This window comes from Papio anubis, chromosome 11, assembly GCF_008728515.1.
Source record: "Papio anubis isolate 15944 chromosome 11, Panubis1.0, whole genome shotgun sequence".
In the NCBI taxonomy this organism is placed as follows: Eukaryota; Metazoa; Chordata; class Mammalia; order Primates; family Cercopithecidae; genus Papio; species Papio anubis.
Genome location: NC_044986.1, coordinates 100056875 through 100074912, shown reverse-complemented (window position 1 = coordinate 100074912; position 18038 = coordinate 100056875). Strand labels below are relative to the sequence as shown.

The window sequence follows — 18038 nt, the reverse complement described above, 5'->3', positions numbered from 1 at the left end:
TTACATTTGCAATGACCCTATTTCCAAATAAGACCACATTCTGAGTACTGGGACTTAGGACTTCAACATATGAATCTGAGGAGTACACAATTCAACCCACAACAGATACTACAGATTTCATTTACTTCAATACCTCTATTCTTATTTTTATATTTTCCTGGGGTTCTGAGCTGAGACTAAAAGTTCAGGACTATTCTTTGGGGAGAAAGAATTTTGAAACTTTCTCCAAAATCTAGATCCTGCTGTTTTCTGGGACAAGGTTTCTCAACCTCAGTACTATTTACATTTGGGACCAGGTAATTCTTGCGTGGTTTCTCCTATGCAATGTAGGATGTTTAAGCAGCACCCTTGATCTCTACTCCGTAGATGCCAGTAGCATTCCAACCCCATTTGTAACAACCAAAAACGTCTCCAGACGTTGCCAAATGTCCTGTGAGGGCAGAGTTGTTACCCCTTTCCCCACAATTGAGAACGACTATTTTAAGGTCATTTAATCCAAGCCACAGATCTGGGTCTGTTCTCATCAGATCCAGATGGGGAACCCCAAGATGTACCTTTCAGCTGATATTTACTTGTGTTACCTGGTGTATCATACATTCCACTTGGCATATTTCAGGTGTTACTCCTACTCAATTTTCATTATAACCCCTCTGAAGAATTTTTCTGCAGGTTTGGGTAGGCAGGATTTGGAGATGCAACTCTATATACAGCCAAGCCTCTTCACTGTTTTACTGGATTCAACCAATCCCTTAAACTTTATGATGGAATTCTGCATCATTTTATACACTTTCAAGTTCATAGGCCAGTTTTATACTAATTACATTGGTAACATCCTTATCAAGGGTAAAAAAACACATTTTAAAACACTTTTATTTAAGTTCAGGGTACCTGTGCAGGTTTGTTTACATAGGGAAACGTGTATCATAGGGTATTGTTGTACAGATTATTTCATCATCCAGGTATTAAGCCTGGTACCCATTAGTTATTTTTCCTGATCCTCTCCCTCCTCCTACCCTGTGCCATGCCTCCTACCCTCCAACCTCCAATAGGCCCCAGTGTGTGTTGTTCTTCTCTATGTGTCTATGTGTTCTCATCATTTAGCTACCACTTACAAGTGAGAACCTGTGGTATTTGGTTTTCTGTGTCTGCGCTATTTTGCTAAGGATAATGGACTCCAGTCCATCCATGTCCCTGCAAAGGACAAGATCTCATTCTTTTCTATGGCTACATAGTATTCCATGGTGTATACGTACCAATGCATTTTCTTTACCCAATGTATCATTGATGGGCATTTAGGTTGATTCCATGTCTTTGCTATTGTGAATAGTGTTGCAGTGAACATATGCATGCATGTATCTTTAAAATAGAACAATTTATACTCCTTTCGGTATATACTCAGTAATGAAATTGCTGGATCAAATAGTATTTGTGTCTTTAGGTCTTTGAGGAATTGCCACACTGTCTTCTACAATGGTTGAACTAATTCAGACTCCCATCAATAGTGTAGAAGCGTTCCTTTTTCTCCACAATCTCACCAGCATCTGTTATTTTTTGACTTTTTAATAATAACCATTCTTACTGGTGTAAGATGGTATCTGATTGTGGTTTTGATTTGCATTTCTCTAATGATCAGTGACCTTGAGCTTTTTTCATGTGATTGTTGCCTGTATGTATGTCTTCTTTTGAGAAGTGTCTGTTTATATCCTTTGCCCACTTTTTAATAAGGTTGTTTGTTTTTTTCTAAGGCCTATAGTTTCCTCCAGAAAAATACAGCACAATGTCAGATGCTGTATGAATTTTTCCACCTGAAAGCCATGAAAGCCCATGCTGGTTGCTTCATTGCAAGTTATGCATATTACAAATGCTAATTCCTTACCAGAATTTCCTTAGAAAAATTATCTACATCTAATCTGTCAGCATAGGTATTGTTCCACTTCTGAAATACACCCTACATGCATTTACTTCTTTCCATCTCTACCATTTACTGTTATATCCAAGTCACTGTTACCTCTCACCTAGACCGCTACAGTAGCCTCCTGAGTTTTCCATCTTGCCCCAATCCACTCTGTTTCACAGTATAACTAGATTCATCCATTTAAAACACAAAAGATAATGTTACTTCCCACTCTGAAATCTCTGGTAGCTTTCTCTGGCAATTAGCACAAAATCAAAGCTTTTTTTTTTTTTTTTTTTGGCAGCCCAGCCTCACTCTGTCACCCAGGTTGGAGTGCAGTGGCATGATCTCAGCTTACTGAAGCCTCCACCTCCTGGGTTCAAGTGATTCTCCTGCCTCAGTCTCCCGAGTAGCTGGGATTACAGGTGCATGCCACCACGCCCAGCTAATTTTTGTATTTTAAGTAGAGACAGAGTTTTGCTATACTGTCCAGGCTGGTCTCAAACTCCTGACCTCAAGTTATCCAACTGCCTCGGCCTCCCAAAGTGCTGGGATTACAGGTGTGAGCCACAGTGCCCAGCTCAAGCTCTTTCTGTTGGCCCAGAGAGCCTGGGTGGTGTTGCCCAGGCTCACCTCTCTGATTTCTTACTGTACCGTTCCTCATCCTCACCCTCTTCCTGCCCTCATGGGTCTTCCTTCTTTCTTCTAGGAAGATTTTTGCCTTTGCTGTCCTCTGCCTAGAATAGTTCATGTCTGGTGACTTCCTGTCATTCAGGCCTCAACTTCCACATCGCCTCCTCTGAGGACAACCTTCCCCGACCTCCTAACTGAAAAAGTCTGCCTGTCCTTTCCCAGGAACTCTCCTCTTTATTAAGTTAGCACCTCTTAGCTCTATTTTCTTCGTAGCCCTTGTAATTTTTTTTTCTGAACATATCATGTTTGTTTATTTGCTTATTTTCCTACTGTTTGCCCCCCCCACCCCCGCACGGCCTGAACACCCCAAGGAAGCCAGGATCCTTAGCCTATCTGCTACTGAATTACCTGAGACTAGAACAGTGCCCAGCAAAAAATATGTTTTTATTAGATCAATGAATAGATATCCCACATACATATTCATTCAACAAATATATTTGTTGTTTATATATTTACTACATATATATTTATTATGTATGAGTAAATGCATGTCCTTGAAGATGTTTTTTCATATCCAGCTTTTATCTGGACTTGGAATATGGGAGTGAATGGAATAATCACCTTTGTTAAGTGTAGGAGCTGGGCTGGAATAGATGCAGCAACCTGTAAAAACAGTAAAGAATTTTGCCTCTTTCCTGTATTTCACTGTACCATGAACATAGTTGAAGAACTAGAATTACCACAGACTCCTTGACAAATGCCTCCAGTGTCTCCAAAAAGAATCATATATGTGTGTATATGTGTTTCTGAATCTAATTTGATGTACCTTAATTAGGAATGTATGTTAAAGAAGTAATAACTGCTATAAACTCTACGCTGTCATCTAAAATTCTTATGTGGCCTGGCACAGTGGTTTACACCAATAATCCCAGCACTTTCAGAGGCCAAGATGGGCAGATTGCTTGAGCCCAGGAGTTCGAGACCAGCCTGGGCAACGTGGCGAGACCCTGTCTCTACAAAATACCAAAAATAAAATTAGCTGGGCATGGTGGCATGCAACTGTAGTCCCATCTACACAGGAGGCTTAGGAGGGTGGATCACTTGAGCCCAGGAGGCAGAGGTGGCAGTGAGCTGAGATAGTGCCACTGCACTCCAGCCTGAACAACAGTAAGACCTTGTCTCAAAAAAGAAAAAATAATAATAATCTTATGCTTACATTTAAACCACACATATCCTTTGATTTTGGTCCTGGGATCTTTTGATTTTTCTTTCTTAGCTCTCCTTTATTCACACATACAGCCTCACTTTTAAGATGGCCTCAAGGAAAATCCATATGGTAACAACCACACTAAGTTCTGAAATTCAATTCTGCATGGATAGATTTATCTATGGCCTAATGAATGAGGCATTTCTACTTCCTCTGAGAACAGCTTCTCATTTTTATTTTTTTTTCATATTTGCATTTATAAAATATTTTTAAGCACTTACTGGGTAACAGGCACTATGCTAACCTCTGAGGTTAAAATAATGAAAGAGGATGAGCCTACTTGGATCTCAGTGTGGCATTATCATAGTCTACGGATAGATATGATAGGGCCTGAGGGTTCTCTCCCTATCTGTCCCCAGTCATAGTCACTGGTTGGCTGTACTCAAGGGAAGAATGACGCTAATGTTTCTATGGTGTGTTTCAGCAACTTGGAAGCATATACAGTATACTGGCTGCAATCTTGAATGTTGGCAACATTGAATTTTCTTCTGTGGCATCTGAACACCAGATTGACAAGAGCCACATTTCTAATCATACAGCCCTGGAGAACTGTAAGTTTTATTATCTTCTATTCAAAACTGAAATCTTTCAAAGTCTTATGACATACCATAAGTATCACATAAGGATCATTTCAAGCAATTGTGCTAACCTAGAATCCTTAAAAGAATACTCAGATTTAATGTGTGTAAAATTAAAATTTAAAAGTCCACTACTTAAAACATCTTCATGCTTCTAAATTAACTGATTACTGTAGAAAATGTTTCTAAAGACTAGGCTTTTATGACTATTTTGGGAGCTATGTACATTTTGATATAAAAGCACAGATAGTATAGTTAAAATTCAGTAAACTGATCTGAAAAAGAATTATGTTATTGTCTTACAGATTTAACATCTATATCATTTTACAAGTAATAAAGACCTGTATGTTTTCATACTAGATGGACTTTACACTCATTCATCCTGGGTTGATTAATTTTGCAATCATTTTTACACAAGAGAAGCATGTCATAGTATTTGCTTCAAATCAAGTTTTCCTTAATAGTAGAGTTTGATAAATTATTTCCAGTAATTTAAGGTTTTCCATTAATATCTGCAACAGCACAGCTTTTTTCTATTTAGTATTACCTAGTATGCCCTGTTATTTTATTTTTAATATTGGCACACACTTTCATAATTCCATATTTGCTGTTTCATTAATAATAATAAATGGAGAATCAGTCCTGGTCCAGAGGCTCACATCTCTTTTTTATTTTATTTTTATTTTTATTTTTTGGAGACAGAGTCTCACTCTATCATCCAGGCTGGAGTGCAGTGACGTGATCTTGGCTCACTACAAGCTCCACCTCCCAGGTTCATGCCATTCTCCTGCCTCAGCTTCCCAAGTAGCTGGGACTACAGGCACCTGCCACCATGCCTGGCTAATTTTTGTATTTTTAGTAGAGACGGGGTTTCACCGTGTTAGCCAGGATGGTCTTGATCTCCTGACATCGTGATCCGCCCACCTCGGCCTCCCAAAGTGCTGGGATTACAGGCATGAGCCACCATGCCCAGCCCAAAGGCTCACACCTCTAATCCCAGTACTTTGGGACACCGAAGCTGGTGGATCACCTGAGGTCAGGAGTTTGAGACCAGCTTGGCCAACATGGTGAAACCCTGTCTCTACTAAAAATACAAAAATTAACCTAGTGTGGTGGTGCATGCCTGTAGTCTCAGCTACTTGAGGAGGCTGAGGCAGGAGAATCGCTTGAACCCAGGAGGCAGAGGTTGCAGTGAGCTGAGATTGTGCCACTGCACTCCAGCCTCGATGACGGAGCAAGACTCTGTCTCAAAACACAAACACACACACGCGCACACACACAGACACACACACACAAAATAGAGAATCATGATACAAATTTTAATTTATATACTTTTTCCTGATTTATGCTCAGGAACAGAATGAGATGGGATAGTTTTAGGGGGCTAAGTGCCAAATTATCCTGGTCTGGACCTGTTCCCAACATCCCTATAAATGCTATCCCACTGTGTCTCTGGAGCCAGTGTGGGAATACAGTAGCACAAGTGTATGGAGTTGGCTTGTAGTGACTGGCATGTGCCTGGAAACCTCAAGGAAACATGTTCTAATTTTCCATATATAAAAAATTTAATTGGCATGTATGATATTAACTTATCAGAAGTAGAAGGAATAACCCTACAACTCCATTGATAAGTTGTAAATCTTACATCTGATCATATTCAGAGGAACTAGCAGCAGCCAGTGGAATGAGTTGCAATAGAGATAGATTGTAGGTAAGAGTATACCTAGAAACAACCATACTAAAAAATGATTTTGATGATTGAGAACCTATTTCTGCATAAGAGAAGACAGTCATATAGGTTACAAAACGTTGATATTAATATGAATATCATTGAAATTAATTAACGTACTTTCTGGAATAACCACTCATGGAAAGTTAAAACTTTATTAATTTATATTAAAATGCTTTAATGAAAAGTTATAAGGAATTATGTCCAAACCAAGGCTGCATTTCCATATGGTTTTACAAAAGCGTTGTTTCAATTAAGCATCGGTTCTGACCATTTTGTCCCATAAATATCTCTCAAATCTGACCACTTCTCTTTATCATCATTGTCGCCATTCTCATGTAAAACAACATCACCTCTCACCTGAACAAGTGACCTCCCATTTGTTCATATCACATAAAAAATTGAGTTTTTCCAGGTCATTCTCCACGATTATTTCAGAAACCACATAACCCATGTATCAGTGGGCTCTCTCAGTCTCCCCCTTTCCCTCTCCGTCTTCACCTCCACCTCCCTCTCCCCCTCCCCCTCCTTCTCCTTTTCTCTTCCTGCTTAAATTTCTTGATTGGCTTCCCATTCTTGCTGGATAAAGATCATCAAGACTAGTGCTTTGTTTAGAAAGTATTGTACTTAGCAATATATCCCCAGGTAAAATGCCTAGCATGTGGTAGACAATAAATCTATGTCAAATAAATAAACAATGTAGGAACAGAAATAGACACACAGATCAGTGGGAGACACTGTTCAGGAACAGATCCAAAGTATATTACCAAAAATGGCCTTACAAATCACTAGGGAATCAGTATTGTAGAGAACTGGCTAACCATTTTGGGGAGGAGGAATTTGAATCATTCTCATATACTATATACCAGAATGGATTCCAAACATACACACATTTAAATGCAAAAAAATCGTAAAAGAGACTGGAATTGATTTATATAATTTTGAGGGGAGAAAGGACTTGAAGAAGTTTATGTGTAGAAAATCAAAAGCACAAATGATTTTCTTTAAAAAATGGATATTTGACTACATAAAAATTAAAACTTTTATACTGAAAAAAAACATAAATAAAATTGCAGTACAAATGAAACTGAGGGAAAATATTTACAACATATATATCAAAGCATTTCTTTAAGCTATGAAGAGTCTCATATAAATTGATCAGGAAAAGATGAACATATCAATGAAAATATTGCAATTTTCAAACTAAGAAACACAAATTACCAATAAAAATATGAAAGAAGAATGTATTCAGCTTCACTAGGAATCAATTACAAATAAATAGAAAACATTTTCTCCTATCAAATTGGCTATTTTAGAAAAATGATAGTCCCTGATGTCCAGGAAATTGAATTGAAATTATTGGTGTTTGATTTGGCTGAGAGGAGTGTAATTTGTTCAGACTTTTTGAAGAGCAGTTAAATAGTATATATCAAAAAACTTTCTTGATCCCAGGAGTTCAAGGCCAGCCTGGGCAACATGGTGAAACACTACATCTACCAGATAATAATAATAATTAGCCAGGTAGGTTGTCATGCGCCTGTGGTCCCAGCTGCATGGGAGGCTGAGGTAGGAGGATCTCTTGAGTCCAGGAGGTGATGCTGCAGTGAGCCGTAATTGTGCTGTAGCACACCAGCTTGGATGACAGAGTGAGAATATGTCTCAAAAAAAAAAAAAAAACTTTTACATATTTACATATTTTGAAAAATTGCTGCCCTATGCTAAGAAAATAGTACAAAATATGAACACAGATTTGTGCTTAAAATATTTATGATGGCATTTTTTTTTTTTTTTTTGAGATGGAGTCTCACTCTGTCTCCCAGGTTGGAGTGCAGTGGCACAATCTCTCCTCACTGCAATCTCTGCCTCCTGGCTTGAAGCGATTCTCCCGCTTCAGCCTCCCGAGTAGCTGGGACTACAGGTCTGTGCCACCATGCCTGGCTAATTTTTGTATTTTTTTAGTAGAGATGGGATTTCACCATATTAGCCTGGCTGGTCTCAAACTCCTGACCTCAGGTAATTCACCCACTTTGGCCTCCCAAAGTGCTGGGATTACAGGCGTGAGCTACTGCGGCTGGCCTATACTGGCATTTTTTACAATTTTGAACATAGAGAAACAATTTAAACATCCGCCAATTTAAAAATTATTGCTATATTATTGTATTTGTCAGGATATTATGTGCAAATTAAAGCATATTTACAAAAAATATTGAACAAAATGGGAAATGCATAAGATGTTATATGAGATAAAATGTTTGTACAGACTAATGGTAGTAAATATGCCTGGAAGGAAAGAAATGCAGAATGTTAACTTAGAAGGTAAAATTTCTGCAATGAGCCTATAGTACTTCCACGATATGAAAAAATATAGGATTTAACAATCTTAGCACATAACCAAGAAACATCTTGTCACAAGTGCTAAAGGTTAAATTTAAAATGTTCAAAATATTTTAAAAGAAGAACAACAGATTTGAAAAATTAGCCAATCTGTCATGTAATAATTTTGGTTAAAGATGTTTATTATATTCAAAAATGAGTTTTGTTCACTGAGTTAAAGTGTTATTAATTTTAAATTCCCCATGAAATGTAATCAACATTAAATGCCAAATAAATGTTTGTTCAAGCATCCAGTTTTAACATAATTTAGTAATTGAAGTATGAAACTAAAAAGTAGGATGATATGTACATGAATGTCAAGTATAAGTACATGAATGTCAAGGTAAGTTTATGCTCTTTCTGTTGTGTATTGCAGAAGGTACTTGAAATACATTTATTGAGGTATACCCCTGAAGTCTATGTAACCTTCCAATTAATTTCTACATTTTTAAAATGTGTATTAATAATGATATCCAAATTATGCCAAAGCTATTCATTATATTTTAAAATTATTTAGCATAATTTAGTGAAAGTATGTTTGACATCACATAAACAACCACTTGCTTGTGCAGCTGTATTCCTCTGCCAGCCAGTGTGATTTGGGTTGTGTTGTAACATGCAGTAGCCTAAGTTTAACCAGCTGAGAAAAGTTGAGAAAAGTGATCAAGAAGAGACATAGGACTCATGTTGAATAGTATCATATTTTTACGTTACATAATCTCCACACATTTAATTCACGTCATTTGAAGAAGGCAGATTAAGACATTTTCATTTTGGGGGAGTGACCTCATTGCCATAATTTCTTCTACAATGCATCTGTTTGTTTTTCAGGTGCTTCTTTGCTTTGTATTCAGGCAGATGAGCTACAAGAAGCTCTCACCTCCCACTGTGTGGTCACTAGAGGAGAAACAATTATACGACCCAATACTGTAGAAAAAGCTACCGATGTCAGGGATGCCATGGCTAAAACCTTATATGGACGTCTCTTTAGTTGGATAGTCAACTGCATTAACAGTTTGTTGAAGCATGACTCATCACCAAGGTAAAAATTTTTAAAGAAACATTTTTTCCCAAATGTCAGGTGATGTAAATCTATTTTCTAATTGATTGTTTTGTATAGATCTCTTTCAAGATGTTTCTACAATTGATATAATTAAATTATCAAAATTATAATTTAGTAGATAAGCTTCACTTCCTAGTAGTTCCACCTCATAATGCCACTTAACTATAACACTTTTAAACTGCTGCAACATAAAACCTGTAGCAACATAAATAACACAATAAAAAGTGAATTTTTAAAATGTGATATCTTACTATCAACTAATAGGTTTTTTAAATTAGAAGTTGTACCATGAAGCATATACCATTTTATGCTTGTATAAAATGTCAGCTCAGCAGTTCTTTGTTTTTATTTTGGGGGTTTAAATTAAACCTTAAAGATAAAGGAAAACTTTATTTTCACATTTTAACTCTCACTGTAATGCCATTATAGCCTCACTGTAACTCCAATGAAATTTGGTTCAGAAATGCACTAGATAAACGTAGGTAATAGTAAATGGCAGAGCCATGATGTAAGCATTGTTATCTGACTGTAAGTCTAGATCATTCCTTCTTCAAGATAATTACAGCCACCATTGATTGAGTGCTCTCTATAGGCAGGGCTTATACATGGACACAAATCCTTACATCTAAAGCTTTGTTCTGTGATAAATGCCATTTTGCATGTGGAAAAGCAAGATGGATGCCTACCATAAGATCACCTCATTCACACTTGCTTACTAAGCATAAAAGACCATTTATACACATTTCAAGTATGCAATTCATTATTTTTTTCACTAAAATACATGCCACACCATAATACTATGTATAGTTAAACTGTCTAAGAGCTTATCCATTATTTCTCCATGTTCTTAACTTTGTGTCTCTCAAAATTGCTTCTGTACCTCCTGGGTACTATCTATACCATTTTCCCATTATGATGTAATGGTCAAAATGGTTGTATGTTCTGGTACGGTCATCTATATTATGTCAAGCATTCATATGAAAATGGAACAAATTCAGGGATTTTTATTATCTGTATATTCCAGAAAATGTAGGCAAGATATTTAGAGATTTGGCCTCATTTTGTTAATTATCATCTGCATGTTTGGCACTAAATGGTACCTACCCAGAAAGGGGATCTACTATATCCACTGTAGCCTGTGTACTAAATGTACATATACTAAACATACTAAATGGCAACTTTCCTTTCCATTCACTAATGAAAACCATCCAACTCTTAGATTTTAAAAATTTTTACAGAAAGTTTAAAAACTAAAGGGAGACCATTTGAAATAATGTAGTTTAACTTTGTTAAGTTGTACACTAAGTTTTTAAACAGCATATGTTTTATGCTGGGCTTTGCCACTAACTCGTTATGGGACACTGGGCAACTTACTGCATTTGTCTGGGTCTTTCCCTCCTCAACTGTTAAATAAGGGCATTGAGCCTGGCGCGGTGGCTCACGCCTCTAATCCCAGCACTTTGGGAGGCTGAGGTGGGCAGATCACAAGGTCAGGAGATCGAGACCATCCTGGCTAACATGGTGAAACCCCATCTCTACTAAAAATACAAAAAAAAAATTAGCGGGGCATTGTGGCGGGTGCCGGTAATCCCAACTACCCCAGAGGCTGAGGCAGGAGAATTGCTTGAACCCGGGAGGCGGAGCTTACAGTGAGCCAAGATCGCGCCATTGCACTCCAGCCTGGGCGACAGAGCGAGACTCTGTCTCAAAAAAAAAAAAAAACAAGGCCTTGAATGACAAGTCAGTGGTCTTAGTTGTTGGGTGTATCTTGGAGCCTTTTAAGAATGTCTTGAAAACTGCCTATTTCCTTCACTTAAAAATAAAAACTGGATGTATTTCTATATCCCCACGAAAATATTGCACACTTATGATTCCAGTCCTCTTGAAAGCCATTAACAGATCCTACTTTAAGAATCTCTGAACTGGATTATTTGTAAGGTCCCTCCTGGCTCTAACACTTTTTTATGCAGTGAGTTAAATATTTATCTCTGTGGGATCCTGTGGGGCAAAGAGATTGTAAAAGGATAATAATCTTTACTAAACCAGCATAAGTTTTAACTAGACATCTTGCCTCATAAAATAATACAGAATTATTATTCAAAATAAGAACTTTCAGATATACTCAGATAGCTTTCCTTTTGTCCATCCCAGCACATATTTAAAGTATTCTGCAGCCTGGATTTTGAATTCTGTTGCTTCCTCCAAATGTAGGGCGGATCCTTCAGCTCACAGTGTGCAGTTGCTGACTGTCATTTCCAAATCACTCCTTTACATAATACTAAGTGTAACCTAAATGAATACCTAAATGATGAACACAACGAGAACCTTTTGTACTTTCTTTTAAAAATTCACATCAACATAACTCTGCAATGTATATATTTCTTTGGGGAGGAGTAAACCTTTTAACCAATAGTAAAAAAAAAAATGTATTTGAAATACTTAATTGTAAAATAGAATCTAATTGTAAAGTATTTAAATGTAAAAATAATCCCTATGTATTTGTATCTTTCTCCAGGTTGCCATTTGTTCTATATTTTAAAATTATGAGCAAATGATCCAAAAACAATAACAATTCTTTAAAATAATTAAGATCTTTTTAGTAAGATTTTCAAAATTGTTCTCCTAAAATGAAAAACTATACGTTTTAACAGAACTTTTGCTTTTCTGGGACAGTTTTTATTGAATATGTTTTTGCCGTGTTCTGATTGCTACTCAGGTTGTTCTTGTAATTCCTGACTCACTCAAGCCTGTGACTTTGTTCTTAGGAGAAGAAAAAGTTTCTTTTGTTTCAGTATATAACAGTATCAGAGTAGTTTCTATAGTTCAAGGAAAATACTGTTCCATTTTCATATAAAAATCAATATCTGCCATTATCTTTATGTGCTATGGAGAGAAACTATTTCAGTTAAGAAAGTTTCACTCTAAGTGTATGTTCTTATAGTAGTTTCTTAGCTCAATCACAAATGGTAACTCTAAGATTCCCTGTTTTACATTACCTCTTCAGGAAATAACTCAAAATAATGCCTCTTCAATTCTTCTAGTGGGAATGGTGATGAGCTGAGCATTGGCATTCTTGATATATTTGGCTTTGAAAATTTCAAAAAAAATTCCTTCGAGCAGCTGTGCATTAACATTGCAAATGAACAAATTCAGTATTATTATAATCAACATGTGTTTGCATGGGAACAGGTAAGTCTAAGTACTTACTATAAAGATGCATGCATGTGTGTATTATAAGCAGACTTGTACAAATGAAGCAGGACCTTAACCATAGACTTAAAGCCTTAAACATTTTAGAAAGACAAAGAAAAGATTTTATCTCCACGTCCATAGTAAAAACAAATAAAAACAAAAAAACTGGCATGAATTTAGTGTGACTTCATATGTGATGTTAAATGTCCTCCATTGATAATCGGTACACTCTTCTCCAAAACTTACAATTCTGAGCCTTTGTAAACAAAGAAATTTCCTTTGAAAATTTAAGTAAACAGATATGTCCAACAGTTTTTCTTTCTGTAGACTACATAAGCTGAAATTCTGTTTAAAATTTCAATATCCATCTAAAAGCCATTAAACTTCAGAATTCCAGTAGCTAGGCAACAGAACATAAGAAAATAGGTTTGATGCAAATGCCATGAAATGATAATTTTGTACAGGGTACAATGTGTAATTTATGAATCAGCTTCAAAAAAATATTCCTCCGTAGAGAAAAATCAGACTTACTTAAATCACATTTGATGAACTGTAATACTAAGAGTATTTTAATTATTTTATGAAGTCTAAAAGAGTCGTATTTAATATCATCCAGTATGTCATTTGTCTCCTTCAAATAATATTATATTGTTTTGCATTTAAATTAGAGGTACATGAACTTCATTTTATTCAAAATATTTAGGCTTCTTAAGAATTTATTTTGGAATTACATTTTGAAAACTGTGGTCACAAAATAAAACATTGCAATTTTGACATTTCTTAAGCCAAAAGAAGACATAAATTTAAGACCGTATCTAGTTGTTCAGCTCTCTTTCATCTATCCCAGAATGTTCCATCAGATATTAATTCCCTCTCCCTGTCTCCCTCTTCTTGTCTCCTTCTCTACTCCTCTCCATCGGTGCCCTCCCATAGCCTAGATATGTGAAGAAATCTCTTTAAAATCTTAAAAGCAAACAGAATAAAAAACAAAACCCTTTTACACTCTGCTTATCTCTGTAGCATGGTCCTCTCTCTTCCCCTCACAGCCAAGCTCCTTGAAAGCATGTTCAGCACTCACTGCATTGCGTTTCTTCCTTCCCCATCTGGTACACTGAGGCGTATCTGGCTCTGACCTCCCGACTCCCCTGGAATAGCCCTTCCTCATCTCATCAGTCATTAGTTCATTTTTGTCTTTCTCACTAGGCTGTAAACTCCTTTAGGTTATATATTGTGTCTTAATTCTTTTTGTCTTTTTAGAGGCTGACGTGTAGCAAGTGCTCAATGAATATTAATTAAACTAATGTTGCCCTGCTTTAATGCTTCACAATACTCACAGCATCCATTTGAGCCAGCGACCAAAACAAGTACAAAATTTTTGGTTTGAACTTTTTGATATGATCTATCAGAACTGCCAGCTTTATGGGACCAGGTGCATCCCCATGCATTGCTCATCTGATGAGTTACTGACTTGCATTGGAAGACCTCTGTTGTTTTTTTTTTTTTGGTTGGGTAGACTCTGGTTTTAGCCTTAACCAAGGTACAGCTATTTCAATAATTATTGCTTTTCACTTTTTATAAAATGTTACAGTTTACAAATTGCTTTTTTTTTTTTTTTTTTTTTTTTGATACTGAGTCTCATTCTGTCACCCAGGCTGGAGTGCAGTGGGGCAGTATCAGCTGACTGCAGCCTCCGCCTCCTGGGCTCAAGCAATCCTCCTGCCTCAGCCTCCCAAGTAGCTGGGACCACAGTCATGCACCACCACACCTGGCTAATCTTTGCATTTTTTTCATGGAGACGGGATTTCACTGTTTTGGCCAGAGTGGTCTTGAACTCCTGAGCTCAAACAATCTGCCTGTCTCAGCCTCCCAAAGTTTTGGGATTACAGGTGTGAGCCACCAAGCCTGGCCTACAAGTTGCTTTGATTGCTAGCCTTGAATTTCATTCATGATCCCAATGCTCTTAATTCTTTTGTCTGTGGGCTTGTTAAACAATTATTCTATAAAGCCCTTTAAGATATTCTTGAGAGGATTTCAAAATAAAACAAACTCAAAATTTCCCCCAACAAAATAAAAAAATTCAACTAGAATCCAGGATTATACAAACCACTTTGAGGAACTAAAACAATTTCCAGTATTTTCAGGTGACTTCCTAGAGTAACTACCTAGGAATTTCTGCTTCGTAATTTTATGAAGTAGACATTGGCAGTTGAGTATGATCAGATTGATGAATGTGTTATCCAGAAGATACAGAATTAGTCAATGACTCTCTTGATTTTAACAGGTGAGTGTACATGTTTTTTCTTTCTAACACCCAGGTGAAGGCTGAAAATGTAACTGAGAAAAGCTAACTAACTATATGTATTAACTATCACAGACACAGAGCACACTTACACTAATTTCTGTAAATGAGAAACTGCTATTAAATCTTGAATTAAAGTCATGGTCTACACTTTTTGGTAGAATATAATCACAGATTTGACCTAACTGAGAGCTCCTTGGTTTAATAGAGCCATTATTGCCTATCAGAAAGAAATAGTGTTCTCACTTTCATGAGATGTACAAATGATCTGGCCAGATCTCAGCACAAGCCTTGGGCAGCACCTTTACAGGTGAAGCACTTCTGTTCTTACTTAAACCAATAAACATTATTTTTATTGACAGTTCTACAACACTAGAACATAAGTAACAGTCTGCTGAAAGTGTTTTCCTATTTAGTCCAATTTCAGTGTATTCATAATAGAGAGTGGGACACTCCAGCAAAGCTATTTACAAAGGTATTTTGAATATCATTTTCACGTTGCCTTCCATTAGAAAAAGATCAATAAACTACAATTAAATATTTTTAGTGAAAGAATTTATAATGGTGACCTAATCTATAGCATGCAGAGTAGATAGTTTTATGTTTCTTGGAGTTGTTTCCAACTGTTTGTATTACTTTTGAAACATTTTCCTAATTCCAGGAATTTCTGTTATCCACTCACTGGCAGCTATACCTCCTTTCTCTTCATAACCTACTTTCCTATGGACAGTTACTATATGCCTCAGAATCTCTTAATAACCACCTGGAGCATCCAATTTGCATCCCTTTATTTTCCTTATTATCTAGATATTTAGAATGTTAAGAGAGCTTGTGTATAGAAGCATTATTTTTCTATGTGTAAAATATGTAGCTCCTAAACTTTTTCTGGAGTTTGATATTTCATAGTATTTGAAGCTTTTACAGTTTCCCAGTACTAGAAGAATAATTTTATGTATATTTATTTTAATAAAATCTAAAGATACTATTTGTATCTGAAAACAATAGTTTGAAAATTAGATGGTAATCTGTGTTCCCATCCTGCAAATAGAAGATGATCAGCCAAGAAGTAGAGCTGTAATTATTTTAAAATTTAAGACTCAAACTCTTCTAAATGAGTTGCAGCTGAAAAGTATATAATTTACTCTCAATTGTGTCAATTCCATGAATATAGTATTCATATATCAGCCTTTGCTATTACATTCGTACACCATTATTGTGTCATACATTGTCAACTTCCATTTTCTGAGAGGCTTTTAGTTTGCATCTCAAATGGCAGTTATCCCATTTCCAAGAAGGAAAGCATGTTTCTCACAATAGCCTTCACACTGAATTTCCACGATAAATATAAAGCCAAGGTTTCGGTTTTGTTTGTTTTCTGGTTTTCTTCAGGGGAAAGGGAGCTCAACAGTAATCAAACTGTGATATAAGGACTGAAGTTCTCTGGAATCATCTACCTCATATTAGAATCCCACATGAGAAATGTACATACCTTATCAAAAGTATTCTCATGCTGCTGCTATAGTGGTGGTTTTTGCCCTTTGTCTTCATTTTGCACTGTGGTATCATCATTGTGGTATAGAACATACAAAAGAAATGATCCCTGCTCCCTAGAAGTTTACACTTCACATCAAGGAGAGCACACACAGAGGACTGGTCAATCCTGGGCATGACTTTGAATTGGAACAAATGCCATTGTTCTTAAGGGCCAGTGAGCACCTAAAACATGTGTATGACGCTACAGAGTATTGTTCTAGAATCCTGAAGATTCACTCCGCTTATTTATATGTGCCTATTTGTATTTTGGATGAGCTTTCTTCACCCATTAGAGCAGCACATCTGACTATTAACTGAACTAAAGTTTGTTTTTAAAATGAGCTATTACTATTTATTTCTGTAGAAGGATGAGCTTTTACAGGCATCATTTAGAAATGCACCCGTGGGTTTAGAACTGAATGTCAGAAATCGTTTTAGAAGCAGGAGACTATTTACAGCGCATAGTGGAAACAGTAACTGCAGTTATGGCTCTGGCTTCTCTTGCAGAAAGTAATGTGTATGACTGTCATCTCCAGCTGTTCACATCCTAAAGTTTACAGTGTTTGAGATTTTAAATGTGGGGCTCCAACCCATAATTTGTGGCAATTACAAAGAATAAAAATTCACTTAATATAAAATACCTACATTTTCAAAACTTTTTACATTATAAAGTAAAAATAACCAGTCATCTGATTTTTAAAAATGTGTGGACAATTAAAAACAAACCCTTATCAGGGTCTTCCCATTGTTTTGCTCAAAAGTGTGAAGTCTAAGTCCAACTTTCTTGCTTATTAAGTCATATGTGTGTAAATGGTAACATTTGTCCCATTTTAGCTCTCCAAGTAATCAGCATTTCCTTTAAACGTCAAAGCAGCCAAATACATTTGAGAAGCCTTTAATACAACAAATCTTCCTTTTTAAGTGCTTGACCAAGTGTTAGGTTATTGTCTGAGACCACATTTAAATATTCCTTAAAAGTTTCACACACTGAAGATGGCAGCTGATGTCCACGTGGTTGGGTGTTTGGAGGTGTGTCGGGGCCCTGGCAGCAACTCTGGCCTGTGGACCTGTTGCTCTTCTTTCCCTCTGGCTTCACAGACGGCCTCTCCGGCTCTGTGTTCCTCATCCCTGCTAAGCAGCTGCGTAGCACACTTAGTCTGTTTCTCTTTCATTGGTGAAGCTTGGTCGACACCCTTAATGTGATGTGGGGATTTGTGGTACTTATTTTGATAATTTAATGATATTCTTAAAAGTTTTTTTTTTTTTTCCTTTTCTGAGTTGGGGTCTTGCCCCGCCGCCCAAACTGGAGTGCAGTGGCACAATCAAGACTCACTGTAGTATCGAACTCCTGAGTTCAAGTCATCCTCCTACCTTGGCCTCCTGAGTAGTTGGGGCTACTGGCGTGTACCACCATGCCTGGCTAAATTTTTAGAATTTTTGATAAAAAGTAATTCTCAGTGAAATACATAGTTCGAAG

The 18038-nt window shown here is 36.7% G+C and overlaps 1 protein-coding gene across 10 annotated transcripts in view; it reads left to right on the top strand.

Annotated features, from left to right (window-relative positions):
- MYO3A (myosin IIIA) overlaps nt 1-18038 on the top strand; it is a 262251-nt gene that overhangs the window by 170161 nt on the left and 74052 nt on the right. For all 10 annotated transcript variants that reach the window (XR_004177076.1, XM_031652455.1, XM_031652451.1 and 7 more), the window contains 3 exons: nt 4219-4345; nt 9306-9516; nt 12579-12726. Coding sequence is in view for 9 of the 10 variants with exons in the window: in XM_031652455.1 (XP_031508315.1) it covers nt 4219-4345; nt 9306-9516; nt 12579-12726 (486 nt within the window). In the remaining variant the exon portion in view is untranslated. The remainder of the gene's footprint in view (nt 1-4218; nt 4346-9305; nt 9517-12578; nt 12727-18038) is intronic.